Raw genomic sequence first — 16,519 nt, 5'->3', positions numbered from 1 at the left:
CATTTGCGCTCAAACACAATTCAATTATGGACAGGTTTGCATATGGAAAAGAAAACCACACACAAATACATATGCAAACACACCAACACACACACACACACACACACACACACACACACACACACACACATACACACTCACACACACACACAGTAAGCTCATAAAATATGACATGGATATTGAGGTCTCAGAGGATGCTGGAAAAATGCAGGAATGTGATTAACAATTTATAATTGGAGTTATTTAATACCCCGTATCAAAAAACACGGGTAATAGCACACTTAGCACACTTAGTAGCACACTTAGTACATAAAATCAGGGCAATGGAGAAATGCTGAACGAGCTGTGCAGCTGTACAGTACACACACATGCAAATACACAGAAACACCCACAAATATGCAAGGGCCATCTGTTTGGATCATTAACACATCCCCTGGAAACGCTGTGCCCAGTGGCAATAATATTAGCCAAGCAGTCACACACTTATTACAGTCTTCAGAAGTCACACACATTAACACCCAAGCCCTCATCTATTTCCAGGTGTTAATTTATCCTCCACTCAAACTATAGGCATCACAAACAAACACACGCACACACACACACACACACAAACACACACGCACACACACACACACACACACACACACACACTGATAAGCCCACACAAATATGCAGGCACATTCATTTGAATTTAAACATTGTTGGAAGCAGCAATGCCAAAGGATGTGAAAAACATCACCACGGGTCACTATTTTCCATAGACTCTCTGGAGAGGCCACAGTTTTTCAGCCCTTGAGCTGGACCTGCTTCAGTAAATACACAAAACTGCTGTTGGAACAAAAAAGATCCCACTCCACTAGACACAAAGTATTGCATGTCTGTTTTGGAACAATTTCTATGATAAGATTAGTACACAAACAGTACCCTTGCTGTTCCGAGCCGAGAAAAAAGTCCCATTTGTAAAATTCTCAAGAATTGAGATCTACCGCTTCTTCTTAGCTCTCGATCTCCGCTTTATGGTCTCTCAAATTTGCCAAGTGGTTTGAATAAATCCAAGCTCATTTACTTTCCATCTGTCTGTATAAAGACCTGGCTAAGAATCGGTTTAGAGAGCAGCCCATATGTTTGGTGCTATTCCTTAACAGGAAATTCAGGGGTCTCAGGGTTAGTTTCTGACGGTTGATTTGGACAGCACTGACGGCTTGAATTAGTTAGGTCTGCTTTGTTTTAAATCAAATCAAACCAAAATGTATTTGTATAGCCCTTTTTACAAGCAATGTCACAGAAGGCTTCACATACGCCCATAGAACTGCCCCTCAACCAACCTAAACCCTCAAGGAAGACAAGGAAAAACACCCAGAAAAACTCACTAGAAAAGAAAAAATGGAAGAAACCCTGGGAGGAGCAATTCAGTGAGAGATCCCCTCCTCCAGGGAGGAAGCATGTCATCAAACCTTATACTTTTGCAGAGTACTGTAGTACATTCAGTCTAGCGCTGCTCAGCTTGGGACTGGAACTAAGATGCAAAGTGTAGTTTCACAATGTGCTTGCATGCTGTATCTGTGTCTAGGGATGTGTTGTGTGCATGTGTGATTGAGAGCATGCATGTGTGAATTTGTATTATTGATTCATACTTAGCTGTCTTCATAGTAACCCCTTTCTTCCTCACCACTGATGTACAGTCTTTCCTAAACAAAGGGCTTATCTGATCTAAAATTAACCACATGCAGAGCTCAAGGTAGGGTTACGACGAGATGGACACCCAAATCTAGGGATGAACGTATTGTCAACACACGCTTGTCCTGTCCATTTGCCTCTTAAGAGTGCTCTTGGGTGTGCGCAAATTCTGTTCTTACCTAAGAAAAAATGCCAAATAGGAAAACATTGGTGAATGCCAGAATCTTCGTGAAAACTGCGTAAGTGGGATTTAAGAACAAATTAGTTCTTAAGAACATGTGGTGAATGAGGCCCAATGTACTTTCAGCTTTACTCGTTGATGACTAACGTACATCCAATGACGTGTTATTACACACTGAATCAAGGTAACCTTCTAGCCATCTCCTCTCTGTTCCATCCACCTGATGTAGACTCAGGCACACACATCTGTAGATATTTTCAACCTTGTGCTGAATGGATTCCAAAAATAGTTTCCCATTATTGTCAAGAGGCAAAAAATCTAGCTGGATCAGCCTGTGGAAGACAGTGGGAAAGCCATCTTAATTTTCCATATATCTCTGTATGGCTCATACCTCCTTACTCCAATCAAAGTGGACCTTTGGTGTACAGCAGAAGCTTCATTTCACTTCGTCAGAACCAGCTCCGGCAGATAGTACAGTATCTATGACTGCTGGCACAATGGTCTGTATTGGGTAAGGTGTATAGCGTCCATTATTTTGTATAACATTAATAGTGATTTTCTCCATGGATCTTAGACGGCTTTTACCTCCACCACACTCAATAGCTACTTGACACCACTAGCACAGGGGCAGATTATTGTACAGGTCACACACACATTTTTACTTATGTTAAATATGACTTTATGAATTTTGTGTGAATCAATACAGCTAAATATCAGCATCAGTCAGCGTGATAGCAAAAGAGTTTACCAACTATTAATTACAAGCAAAGGTTAAATAAGTCATTATTTAAAAACACATGCTTTTGGGGGGGATCATTTTAATATTTAAATGAAAATACAAAAGGTTGCTGAAGTTGAGCAGCATGCAGAACTGCACAAACTGTTCAATCTCTTTTGTTCGAAATGTCATCATTTTTCAACATGGAGTGGAACTTCAGTCTAGACACTGTAAAAAATAAGCAAACATATGGACTGATTGGTCAAAGACCTACTTAACTGACCAATAAACAAAAGCAGTGAAGACACTGAAGCCCGGCTACTGGGCTTACAAGAGCCTGTAAATGTCAGGTTCTAATTCAAGAGCCGATGAAAGGGGACCAAAAACATGTTGGAAGCGAAAGCTGTGGGCAGATGCAGACTGCAGCATACTGTGCTCGTCCATTATGACACGGCTTTCAACAAGCCTCACCATACCAGTCGATTGATTCACTGAACATAGAACAAGGAATTTTGTTGTCGTATATATACATTTATTGCAATGATACAGTAAACATCATCCGTTACGCACCCTGTTTGCCAGGCATTGCAGAAACATGAATAGAACACAGAATGAGTGTGAAACAAAAATATGACAAGGTAGAACTGGATATTTTCAAAGAACAATTTGATGAGGTAAAGATAATTCAGTGGACACTTGGCAGTGGCAGACCAGCTCGAGTTGTGCACATGAGGGGTGATTGGAGCCTAGAGCAGGTCTAGTGATACACTGAGTACTTTAGCCCTCCTCCTTCACAGGATCCTCATGACCCCCTCTCTCCTCCTCAAACGTGGGGGGGACGGAAGACATACACACACCAGGTACACACCAGCTACCAAACCTAAATAGTGCAATCATCTAGTGCTAGTTAGCAAAAACAAATCAAGTTAATGTCATAATGACAGTAAAAAGAATAAACATTTGAAGTACTGTAAGCATGGAAACAACAGTAAAAAAATAGAAAAGAAAAAAGGCTGGTTTGGAGAGATTGAACCTTGCAGTTTCTGTTTGAAAAACACAGAAGAAAAAAAATCATTTTTTATTTCATTTCAAAACAAAACGATAAAGACAGGTGAGATTTGACACCTTAAAACTGATTATGACAATTAAAAGTCAAAGGTAATGTGAAACTGAACTGCTCCCTCCCACTTACTATCTCTCCATCACCATCTACTCTCGTTCGCTCTTGCTAGATCAACATCCAGAAATGTCTTTGGTTTTGTTCCTCCTTTGGAAGCGTGTGTCCGCCGGGTCGAAGCCTTGATCCCTGGCCCCAAACAGGGCCCAGTGGGGGGTTTTGGACATGTAGTCCTGGGCTGAGAATACCTGCCGGCCACCGCTCTTCTCGTAGGCCTGCACAAGCTCCTGGAAGCCGTCATAGTCAATCCACGTACACCACTCCCCTTCTACCTTGAACTGTGGAGAACCGCCACAGACGCACACAGTGAGCGCATTAATTTGTGTAGACACAGACACATGTTGATGCACAGACCAACACACACACACACACACACATAGACACAGAAGGGTAGATAGTATTTGTGGATGAGCGAGGATTGCGTTGAAGCGATCAATCACGCTCCCAAGATCAGAGTGCAATTTCCTGTGTGCTCAAAGGGTGACAGGAGCTTTCATTAACCAATAAGAGGTGTGGAACCTCCTCCACCTCTCAACTATGGACACTCACTCCTCTGTGACACAGCCCAGTGAAAGGGGCGGGGTGGGTAGGGGAAGAGGTTTGGGGACAAAATGTCAAAACAAGACGGGAGAGGAGAAAGTAAAAAATATCCAATGGAGTGAAAAACTGGAAAGAGAGGAATATTTGTAGTCGTTGGAGACAATGTGTGCAGTGAATGTTGCCAGACACATTCGTGTGCTGCATAGAGATCAGAAAATATCTTTCTTTGGGGTATATTCCTCTCTAGCTGAATCACACAGTAACAAGAGGATTCAGACTAAACAATTAAGTCACAAGCAAATACTATATTTAAAGCAACACTTCAAAACTGAGTTTATGAAGCGATTGTTTATTTCCAACGCCACAGCAGGGATCACCGGTCCAGATTCACACCTCCTTACAGGTATGTCTCCATCAAACATTTGTCGTTTTTACCCACACACTTTCCAGCCAAGACAGCATGATGAGAGCAGCGTTACATAAACTGATGGAGAGAAAGAGAGAAAGACAGTAAGAAATGGGGGGCATTGGAGAAGATAAGGTAAGAGAGAAAGTAAGAATACAGTATGTACAGTACACATGTATGTTTGAGTGTGTGTTGAGCCACACTGCTCAACTGGGAGACTGCAATGTTGACACGTCAGAAAGACTTTTGTTGTCCAAGAACTACAATTGTCTGGTGCCAACTTTTGCCAACATAGTGCCATAATTTTTTTGACAAATAAATTTAATGGCATCCATCTAACTGTCTTTAGTTGGAAACAAGCCACAGCAGTTGTCTAAACAGTTTTCTAAAGTAATTGACATGAAACAAAATGGCGGTTAGGCCTAGATTTTCCAGGAGAGGATTTGTCCATTTTTAGCATTCAATATTTGGGCAGTTCAGGGCAGTAAGATCCTTCAACTGACAAAGCTCTTAGATTAGTCCACATTGTAGATCTGGAAGACTTCAAAATGACAATATCTTAAAAAAAATAAAACAATGAATTAAATCCCAATTAAGGCCTTAACACTGATGATACCAGCCCATTGAGAGAGCGAAAAGTACACATTAGCACATTGGCCATTAACAGTGCAGTGACTGCAGTAGAGGCAAACTAACTGTTAAGTCACAAATGAAGCCTTAAAAAAAAGCAGGAGGGGAATCTTTTCAAAAAGCATGGGAGCAAACAGGATGAAAAATGGCCAAATCACTTCCCGCTCACTAAGCAATACCCTTCTGACACTTCAGAAGCAAAATACCAATGTTGTTACACTCCAAATTCCCTCATTGCTAAGGACAGCTGCAACTCATTGCAGAAAAAACTGGAGGTTTCCCTCAATGTAATACACTACTATCGTTTCCTATCCAGTGCAATTTCCACCGTTTGGCCGCTTCACCGTAGTACCTGCAATCTGTCTCAAACAGCCCCAGTAACCAGGAGCTCTCCCTGGGGAGCCCTGTGTGCTAAGCCTGCGCTTTTCATTACACTGTTATCTTCTAGAGGGAACCACAGGTCTGGGGCCTCCCCACAAAGAGAGCCAGGACCTGGGCAAACAGCAGCCTGTCAATAGGGGGTTGGTGGGGCAGGGGGGCCCTTGGGAGAGCATGGACAGATGGATGATGGAGTTGGTTAAAGATCCATCACAAGCCGCTCCAGTGATTTGTCTTACACAAACCTTTATGGACCGCAAAAGCTAAGTGCCCACACATGCCTCTGCCCCCCCCCCCCCACACACACACACACAGTTTTAGAAAGTTCACCCAGATATTATGCATAACCACTTTACCAAAATAACAGTTGGGGGGTGAGTAATCTACATAGATTTTACTGCACATTTGCTTGACAGTCATTAAAATAACTATGGATCCATTCTGGTGTGCTGCACATATAAATGGCAAACAGTGCTCATAATGTTTTAAGTGCCTATGAATTATTGAAGAATCACAAAAGACAGCCAGGCTCTCACACACACACACACACACACACACACACACACACACACACACAGCTGTGTGTAAAGCACTTAAATCGCAGACGAGACAATAATGTTAAAAGAAAAATGTACGCTTGGATACAGCTTTACGTTTCTTTCCAGTTCACTTCCAGTACAGGAAGCAGTGATGAAGACAAAGTGATGTACATAAAAGTATGTGGACTTCCTCGCTCCAACTTCAGGACACAGTGTGTGAGAGGCACACAAGGATACCGAGACAGAGGAAATTACAGCTCCTGTGAAGAGGCGCAGGTTGACGGAGTCATCTACAACAGTATTATGGAATGCGCCAGTTAAAGACCAAGGCATTTGTGATGGTGACAACGAGGAATAAGGGCGAAAGGGAGAGAGAGGCGAACAGGAGGCGGGGGGGAAATCAATACAGTGAAGTATTGACTGTGGCCTCAGGCTGGCTTTTGAAAAATTGAGTTGAATTTAAAAGGAACAATTGGTCCCCATTTGTGTGTCAGGGACCAGTCCACTCAAGTCCCACGGTGCCAGCGCTTGACCACCCACTCAGTCTTCATCAGGGGGACATGGTCAAGGAGACGGATGCGTCACCTGCCGTCTACGGAAGGCCCCATCATATCACATCATAATAATCACCATCCACACCACCTCCATCATCATCATCATCACTAAGGGTCACAGAAGTAGAACCTTCTGGTGGGCAGCGATAGACCTGGGAATTGTGTGTGTCTGCATACTATTGTTGTGTATTGATGAACTTTATCCCTTTGTTTTAATTAAAAATAGAGGGACAATACCAACCCCTTGTTTCAGTCGGAAAGGTAAATGGAGAACACCACCCATTGGTGGAGGTATATGTCAATCAATCAAAGATCAGGACGCTGTTAGGGGCATAGACTTACTGTACATGATCCCTTTGGGAATTGAACCCAAAGCCTTGTCACAAGCACCATGCAAACCCTAGTGCCTCATTGCCTTGAAAAGTCCCATCATGGGCTCCACAAATACTGTATAAGCTATTCACGTTGCCTGGCTCAAAGACACAGCGTGTCTCGTAACTTAACATCTCACACAGTGACTCATACCCCAAACTCAGACGCAATTACAATCAAATGCTCGCTCTCTCTCTTTCTCTGTCTCCCGCTTTCTCTCTCTGCCCCCGTCAACTCGGTCTCTCTGCCAGTCAGTCCCCAGAAAAGATGAGGGGAGGATAGAGGTAAACAGAGCTGGTATTCAGATAATGACTAGTCGAGACGTATAAGATAAATGTGGGTACAGAACAAAGGCGAGAAGTTTTCTTCAGGGTTAGAGGAGCCTGATTAGACGAGTTTGAATATTGTTTTATTAATTGTTCTCTAAAAACAATAAAGAGCATCCTTTGATCCCAAACCAAACAGTAATGAATGATTCTCTGTGAGGGTTGAGGCCCCATCTTCTTCACTGCCCAGGAGGAGAGAGAGGGTGATAAATCATAATTCATTCATTATTGATTCATATCTGTCTCTGCTTCACTGCTAGCGGCTGCATAAGACGAGGGACGAAAAGGGAGAGATCCGCTGCCAAAAAGGAACAATGTTTTCTTCAAAGGTTGGCATCATTAATGTTGTTTAGGGCCAGCAATAAGACAACAAAAAACAAGAGAGATGCGTGTAAAGTATTGTTTTCTGGGTGGAAAGGGGCTGGTAACGTGTTGTGGGAGGTGGTGTGTGGACGCATCAAGGTGAACAGGAGAAAGAGAGGGAAAGAGAGGGGGAAAGAGAGGGAAAGAGAGGGGGAAAGAGAGGGAAAGACAGTAGGAAAGAGAGGGAAAGAGAGGGGGAAAGAGAGGGAAAGAGAGGGGGAAAGAGAGGGAAAGACAGTAGGAAAGAGAGGGAAAGAGAGGGGGAAAGAGAAGGAAAGACAGTAGGAAAGAGGGGGAAAGACAGTAGGAAAGAGAGGGAAAGACAGTAGGAAAGAGAGGGAAAGAGAGGGGGAAAGAGAAGGAAAGACAGTAGTAAAGAGAGGGAAAGAGAGGGGGAAAGAGAGGGAAAGACAGTAGGAAAGAGGGGGAAAGACAGTAGGAAAGAGAGGGAAAGACAGTAGGAAAGAGAGGGAAACAGAGGGGGAAAGAGAAGGAAAGACAGTAGGAAAGAGAGGGAAAGAGAGGGGGAAAGAGAGAGAAAGACAGTAGGAAAGAGGGGGAAAGAGGGGGAAAGAGGGGGAGTGGGGACACCTACAGCAGCACTTACCTTCTTGTGGGCTATCAGCAGACAGTTGGAGTGCTTGTGCTCGCAGGCGATCTCGTACTGTGGCAGCATGTCAGCTAGCTGCTTGACAAAGTGCACCACCTCCTCGTGCCAGGGCACGTTAGCCATGGTCAGGCTACTGGCCGAGCTCTCCCCGCAGTACGTCACCCCCTGGGAAAGAGAGGGGGGATAGAAATCAATGCAAATCCTTCCTCAGCCACATGAAGCAGGGAGTCTCATACAACATGTGCCACAGACTATAAGGCAGATTCAGCAGGCCGCCAGACAGATAGAAGCGGATGACTGGAAAGGAACAGAGATGTGGAAGCGCCGGAGATGTGGGCAGTGGGAGGTTTTGCTTACTCGCTATTTGCCGTTATCTGCATCTGTATTCTAGAGTTCTCCTTCAATAGGACATTCCACTGCTCTTCCCACCACCATACAGACCAAGAGATAGCAACTAGGAAAGTATGCTTAATATACAGTGACTGGATAAGATGCAGTTCTACGCAGAGGTATGCGGTTGAAAAAACACATTTTATACACTTTACCTCAAAGACACTTCTATTATCTTAAATTCCGGGGGTTGTCTCTGAGATTTAAAGCCACTCTAATACAATGGAGAAAATAAAATGGGATGTGACAGGCTTTTGTGCGAGTGACATTGCTCAAGTCTTTTAGCACCCTCTCAGGATTCTGGCTGTATTGTGTCTTTGTTTTTAAGGTGGAAGGGGGAGGGGATTTTGGAACATTCTTTCAATTTTAAGGATAACTCAGATGAAAACAAAAACCCTAATGATTTTCGAACTTTCCTCTGATTCTTAAATCGCTGAAAGTAACATTCTGTTTTTGCTATGAGCTCTGGAAAGACAGTAACTTGAGAACCAATATCAAGTGGTGCCTGGACATCGCCAAGTACTGGAGTGACAAGTGCAGTACAGTGAAGTTTACCTCAAGCACTGACTCGCACGGTCTCCCAAGGCCAGAACCGGAGGGAGAGGAAAAAATGAGAAAAGAAGAAAAGGGAAGAAAGACTGTACAAGTATCAAGGAAGTAAGACAACATGCAACACAAATCAACAAATTGTCAAATTGTGTAAATGAAGCACCAACACACACATTCACACATGCAAACACACATGCAAACACACATACACACACACACACACACTCTACCCTGTTGAGTTACAACCATAAGCCCAAACATGTCATCGGGGCACACAGGGAAAGCAGCAGCTATTTTTACCGCCAGCCTGTATGGCCTCACGGTCTCCTGAGGCCCAGGCCATGACCCAGACCACCGACAGCGTTTGCTAAAACTTAAATAGTTCATAATTATGATTATTAGTATTGTACTGTCAAACACATTTTGGTCGGCCAAACTCATTAATCACTCCATTCATGATGGGTCTTCAAGTGTCCACTATGGCTGCTATGCACAGCTTGTATGTAATCATTTTACATTTATTGACAGTCTGTCAGACACAGCACAGTACAGAGGTCCATTCAGAGCCTCATGCTTCTCCGCAGAGGAAGATTCAGAGACGTCTTCCTAACCAGGAAACAGCAAAATGCAACACACACAAAGAAATACTCAAATACACAGATGCACAAACACACACACTTTTGCCGTTTAGGTTGGAAGCCAATCTCCCAAGGACGATAAGGCATGGTAAGGCACGGGGCGTTGTACAGAATTGATGAAGAGTCTTGGTCTTATCAGACTGGCCTGTAGCCTTTCAGAATAATGATCACCTTCACAAGCTGAGGTATAAATCACTAAGAAAGGGGGAGAGAGACCGAGGAGGGAGAGAAAGAGGGAAAAGGAATGATGGGGCAGGGGATTAGAAATAGAGGGAGAAGTGAAGAGTGAGAAACAAAAGACAGCGAGTGGATTTAAGAGGGAGACAAACAAGTGAAAAACAAAAACAGGTAAACATCAGTGAGACGCTAGGGGGTGGGTCCTGTTTGTAGACTTCCTGCCTACTCGCAAATAGCATAGCTCTTTACGCCCATAATGAGACACCAGTGTTTCTCTTCATACTGGCAGTCATCAAAGCAGTCTACGGCTATGTTTCAGACCAATTCTCACCTGTGCGAGTGTAAAACAGTGAGAAGGAAGAATTTTTGATGCTGTTTTCAGATGATCAACAGTCTGAACACAAAAGGGCCATAACAAATCTAGATATGGAGGCAGTACATTCACATTCCCCCACTTAAGAGTGTGTGATAGATTACTAACTTGTGCGGCAGTGATGAAGTCTGTGCTTCTTACAGAAACACAAACAATCACACCATGAGGACACATACAACATGAAACAAGCTTTACCCTTTTGGTTCAATAGTTTCACTGAAATACCACCCACTTCACCAACATCACAATGCGGACAACCCAACCTCATTCAACCCACCCACCCACCCACGCGATGTAGTATGCCCCAACAGGGAGGTCACTCTGCCATGAAGCAGTGATGTGGGCTAATGTGAGACTGGGTGCAAGGTGTTCCATCACTGTCCCAGTCCATGTCCTGTGTGATATACTAATTGTAAGAATATAATGCTTTAGTCAATCCCATAGCCAAAGGAATATAGCCTGGAGCCTCAATGTTACTGAAGGTCAAGATGAACTAGAAGAAAAAAGGTGAAACTAAGAACAGGGACACATAACATGAGTGAACTGTGAGAGCATGGTTAAGTGATTGAGTCAAAATTGCTCATTGTAACATTGTTATAGTTACGTGTGTCTTGGATGTGCTGTACAGATTGAAGTAAGCCCTGTCAAGTGAAGCACACCGATGCAGAAAGGCCAGAAGCGATATTCTACAGTAATACTCCATTCACACCGCAAGCCTTGGTGCTAAATTCGAATTTTTTGCTCACATCAGATTTGTTTTGTTTGGCTATCCATATTCTTATTTATTTATTTTTGGTGGCCAATATCAGATTCTTAATAGTGTGAATTGGTCATTCTCCTGATATGACCCACATGTGCAAAAGAGTAATAACAAAGTCATCACACGCAGCATGCTGAATATTGGTTTTCACATGCTTTCAAACACAGATCTTGCATAGACAGTTTTACTTATATTCTCATTACTGTAAATAAATGCTATTCTTTTGCACTTCTGGTTAGGTGCTAACTGCATTTCATTAGCTTTGTACATGTACTCTGCACAATAAAGTTGAATCTAATATAAAAGTGTCCCACTCTGATTCCTTGTCATTTCTGCTGTTCCCTCTGTCATGAAAAAAATAATATATATAATATATATAAGTCACATTTTAGCAAAAATATCAGAATTAGCCCACTTTTGCCTGCGGGCCGTGAATGTAGCTTTAAGTGGTCCCACAGTGAGCCTGTTAGAGCTGGAGAGGTGGGGGGGTTCTGGAGGGGCGGGGGGGTTAGTAGTTCAGAACACTTCCACTGGCCTGCATCCTGTTGGCCTTTAGCAGGGTTTCCTACTAAGCATGACTCTGTATAGACTGTTTGATGTGTCTCAAATAACATCCCAATCTCAGATCTCTCTGGCTGGTTTTTGCAGGCTTTATAACATAACTTGCAGATTTTATAGACCCTGTAGAAGGTAGTTTTGTGTATCTTGTGATAAAAGACACAATGTACAGGCAGGTAGAGAGGACGAGTTCAGTGTGTGTGGTTTGAAGCGTGTGTGTGTTCTGTATGCCTGTGTGTGTGTTCTCATGTGTTTCTGTGTATGTCTTGTAATGACGGGGCTGATGCTGTGTGACTGATGAGATGAGGAGCACCAGGCTATTTCGGTGAGTGTGGCTCCTGGCTGCTTCTTCCCTAGCAGGAGGCGAGCAGCCCAGGCTCTAGTAGGAGAGCAGATTCTCCCTGTAACTGCTGAGAGTGAATACAAGGAGGGTGTGCTGTGTGTGTGTGTGTTCATGATCAGAAGGACATGGGTGATAAGACAGCAAGGCTCCCCCTGATTGTTCATCGCCACCAGAACCTCCAGTCCACCTAGACATAAACAGAACATCTTTCTGCACAACCCCATGGTACAGTAAACAATAGTCCTCTCACTACCAACAGCTAGTAACGGCACCTCCCTGGCTGCAAGCATGACATCTTATAATAGATTCGCTGATTCGCTGATTCACTGAGAGCACCCACCACTGCTTGCGTGGGCCAATGGTTTTGTTGACTGAAAGGAAATAACTGTGATTAAATTGTGTTTCTTATATATATACACAGTTCCCTCCAAAAGTATTGGAACAGTGAGGCCAATACCTTTATTTTTGCTGTAGACTGAAAACATTTGGACTTGGTATCAAACGATGAACGTGAGACCAGAGATCAACATCGAGCAAAAGCTTTGGAACAGATATACTTAAAATATATTTAAGTTAATAAGACTTAATATTTAGTTGCAAATCCTTTGCTTTCAATAACTGCAGCAAGTCTGTGACCCATTGATGTCACCAAACTTTTGCATTCTTCTTTTGTGATGCTTGCCCAGGTTTTCACCACAGCCTCTTTCAGTTGTTGTTTGTTTTCAGCACTGCAGAAGCCTGTTAACGACCATTCATTTGAATAAGGTGTGTTGGAGCAGGGAAATGCAGGATAGGGGGTCCCGAGGACCAGGATTGGGAACCACTGCTTTAAATGGTCTCTCAGTTTGGTTTAGTAGGCTACACAATCATGAGGAAGACCGCTGACTTGACAGTTGTCCAGAAGACGATCATTGACACCCCGCACAAGGAGGGTAAGACACAAAAGGACTTTGCTAAAGAAGCTGGCTGTTCACAGAGTGCTGTATCCAAGAACATTAAAGGTGCACAAGCAACAGGGATAACCGCAGCCTTGAGAGGATTGTGAAACAAAGGCCATTCAAGAATTTAGGGGAGATTCACAAGGAGTGGACTGCAGCTGGAGTCCGTGCTTCAAGAGCCACCACGCACAGACGTATCCAGGACATGGGCTTCAACTGTCGCATTCCTTGTGTCAAGCCACTCTTGAACTACAGACAACGTCAGAGGCGTCTTACTTGGGCTAAGGACAAAAAGGACTGGACTGTTGCACAGTGGTCTAAAGTTCTCTTCTCAGATGAGAAGAGAACTAATTTCATTTGGAAATCAAGGTCCCAGAGTCTGGAGGAAGAGAGGAGAGGCACAAGTTGCTTGAGGTCCAGTATAAAGTTTCCCCAGTCAGTGATGGTTTGGGGTGCCATGTCATCTGCTGGTGTTGGTCCACTGTGTTTTCTCAGGTCCAAGGTCAGCGCTGTCTACCAGGACGTTTTTGAGCACTTCATGCTTCCCTCTGCTGACCAGCTTTATGTAGATGCGGATTTCATTTTCCAGCAAGCCAAAGGTACCCGTATCTGGTTTAAGGACCATGGTATCCCTGTGCTTGATTGGCCAGCAAACTCGCCTGACCTAAACCCCATAGAGAATCTATGGGGTATTGTAAATAGGAGGACGCAAGACATCAGACCCAACAACGCAGAAGAGCTGAAGGCCGCTATCAGAGCAACCTGGGCTTCCATAACACCTCAGCAGTGCCACAGACTGATCGCCTCCATGCCTCGCCGCATTGCTGCAGTAATTCATGCAAAAGGAGCCCCAACCAAGTATAGAGTGTTGTACATGTGCATCTTTTTCAGTAGTCCAACCTTTCTGTGTTAAAAATCAATTTTTCTTTTTTTATTGGTCTTTAGTAACATTCAAATTTTCATTAGCTGTCAGTTATAATCATCAAAATTAAAATATATATATTTTTTTTTAAATATCAGTCTGTGTGTAATAAATCTATATAATATAGAAGTTTCACTTTTTGAATTGAATTACTGAAATAAATCAACTTTTTGTTTATATTCTAATTTATTGAGATGCACCTGTATATAACCCTCTGTTCCTTTATACACAGTTGTCACATCATTTCACACGTTACATTCCAGTCTTATTTCTCTGGCTCTTCTGATCTCCTCCTGAGCACATCAACAGTGACGCTGAAGTGGCACTCTTAAGTAACGCCCATCCTGTCTCTGCTGAGCCCAGTTAGAAGGATTGCTGAGTGCTCCAATGACTCACACACTTCTCAGTCCTCGACCTTCTGCGGCTAATACAGCTTGACGACAGTGATGTAGAGACTTCTGTGACAAGGACAGTATCTTGAGAAATACTTTTTTTCAAACCAACAACTTATTAACAAGTGTGTGTGTGTGTGTGCGTACAAGTATCTAAAAGTGTAAAGTGCATTATGGACAGTGCAAGCATGGTGGGTGGGTGTGTGTGTGCTTGCACACTTGTGAACAATCCACGAGAAACTGTGTTGGGAGTGCATGTGTGTTTCAGGAGAATATAAGGCAGCTTTATTTGGCACCACTTCTTCACTCTGATTGTCCCTGAGGCCTAAGAGAGGTGGGCCTTTAACCTGCTGCACAGCTTTGGGTCCAAGTGGGTCATCACTGTTGCTAAGCAACCCAGGCCAGGCATGCTCCTGCCTCCAAATTAAGGTGTGTGTATTTTTGGAGACTGTGTGTGTGTGTGGGGGGGGGTCTTTCTGTAGCTAAGGTGTTTTATGATATTGTGTCTTTTCAAGTATTTACAATGCAGGCAATATCAGTCATCTTACATTTACATTACATTTAGTCATTTAGCAGACGCTCTTATCCAGAGCGACTTAGGAGGAGAGGATATGATAACACAATTGGGTCTGGAGAGATTTGGAACCATTTCAAATCTTAAGTTTGACTTTCAAGTTATACTTCACCAAAAGAAACACATTTATTACAAATATGTTCATCATAGGAAGATCAAATAACATAAAACACTTGCAAACTGGATCTATTTTTCCCCAACTAGGTTCCTTTCAGAATTGAATGAAACCCTTGCTGTTTGACTTCAATTTCTTCAAGCCGTCATTTGAATAAGCCTTGTGAATAAATCAATCATAAAAACACAAAAAACACAGCATATAATTAAATGATCCGCTGTATCACTATGACAACTCTAGATCAGATTCCTCCCATTCATATTGTATCACACTAATTACCATAGCAGGGTCAATAGGGTGTTCTCTACTAACTGATACTCAAGTGAATTGCACATCAGGTCAGGGGGACATCAAGAGAGACTATTAGGCAGTATATAAATCTTCGGGACATATCGATTTAACAGTACGGCCTGAGATACACATCGTCTCAAGATGACTTGGAGGTCTCATTGAAAAGCCATCTGGATCATCCATTCAGATAATTCTTCTATCTTTTATAGATGTCGGCCATAATCTTGCACATCAAACCAGAACCAGTCTTTGCTTTTTGTGTTTGAATCGACTCATCATTTAGTGATGTGATCCAGTTACTGGTAAAAGTCAATGAATAAGAGGATGAAAGGGCGTAGCGTAATGTGTTGTCAATTATTACATTTGGATAACACAACACAATTCACATAATTAATATGTTACTCTTCACAGCATCTATCCCACATACAAATGTATGATTTTTTATTCCAGAATAGGAAGTGAGGGCTATGGATATTATTTTAGTACTTTAAGATAATTTTTGAAGGGTTTTACTGGAGTCTGGGGGACTTATTTAATTGAAGATCACAAATTCATTAGCTACGTGTCCTTGACCACCAACCATTAATGATATGGTTTAAAACGATTACTTTGGTCATTAAGAGGTGAGTTTCTTCACTGTCACAGAAATGAAGGGAGAATATAAAGGAGGGCTCATGGAGAGTGACAGTATTGTAGGGCTGTTTTGGCAGCTCCTTTGTCACTGGTCACCCAGACACTCGTCTGGGACAGTCGTTGATTTACATGAATGCTAAAATGACAATCACACCTTAATGACACACCTCTGGAGAGGTGGTCTCAACAGTTGAAGAGGAAGATGGACGGAGGAAGACTGAAATTATCATTAAAAGTTGTGTTCTTGAAAATAAGGTTCTAAACAGCTTTTAATGTCATGTTTGATATGCTTTTGTTTCTCACTTTATGTATTACATGCTAGTAATAATTGTAATACTGTAACATGTACATGTACAGGGTTTACAGAGTTTGTGCCTACAGCAGACCAACATGTG

At 42.8% G+C, this 16,519-nt stretch overlaps 1 protein-coding gene across 1 annotated transcript in view; it reads right to left on the bottom strand.

The window, feature by feature from the left end:
• Nucleotides 1-2,792: 2,792 nt before the first annotated feature.
• The window catches only part of tyw1 (tRNA-yW synthesizing protein 1 homolog (S. cerevisiae)), a 37,216-nt gene continuing 23,489 nt past the window's right edge, over nucleotides 2,793-16,519 (bottom strand). The window contains exons 12-13 of the mRNA XM_047035983.1: nucleotides 8,469-8,636; nucleotides 2,793-4,031 (exon numbers count right to left, since the gene is read on the bottom strand). Coding sequence (XP_046891939.1) covers nucleotides 3,810-4,031; nucleotides 8,469-8,636 — 390 coding nt within the window. The 3' untranslated portion in view covers nucleotides 2,793-3,809. The remainder of the gene's footprint in view (nucleotides 4,032-8,468; nucleotides 8,637-16,519) is intronic.

The sequence above is a fragment of the Hypomesus transpacificus genome, chromosome 15 (genome assembly GCF_021917145.1).
Source record: "Hypomesus transpacificus isolate Combined female chromosome 15, fHypTra1, whole genome shotgun sequence".
Lineage (NCBI taxonomy): Eukaryota > Metazoa > Chordata > Actinopteri > Osmeriformes > Osmeridae > Hypomesus > Hypomesus transpacificus.
The sequence above is the reverse complement of the archived record's forward strand: the minus strand, read 5'-3'. Positions and strand labels throughout refer to the sequence as shown.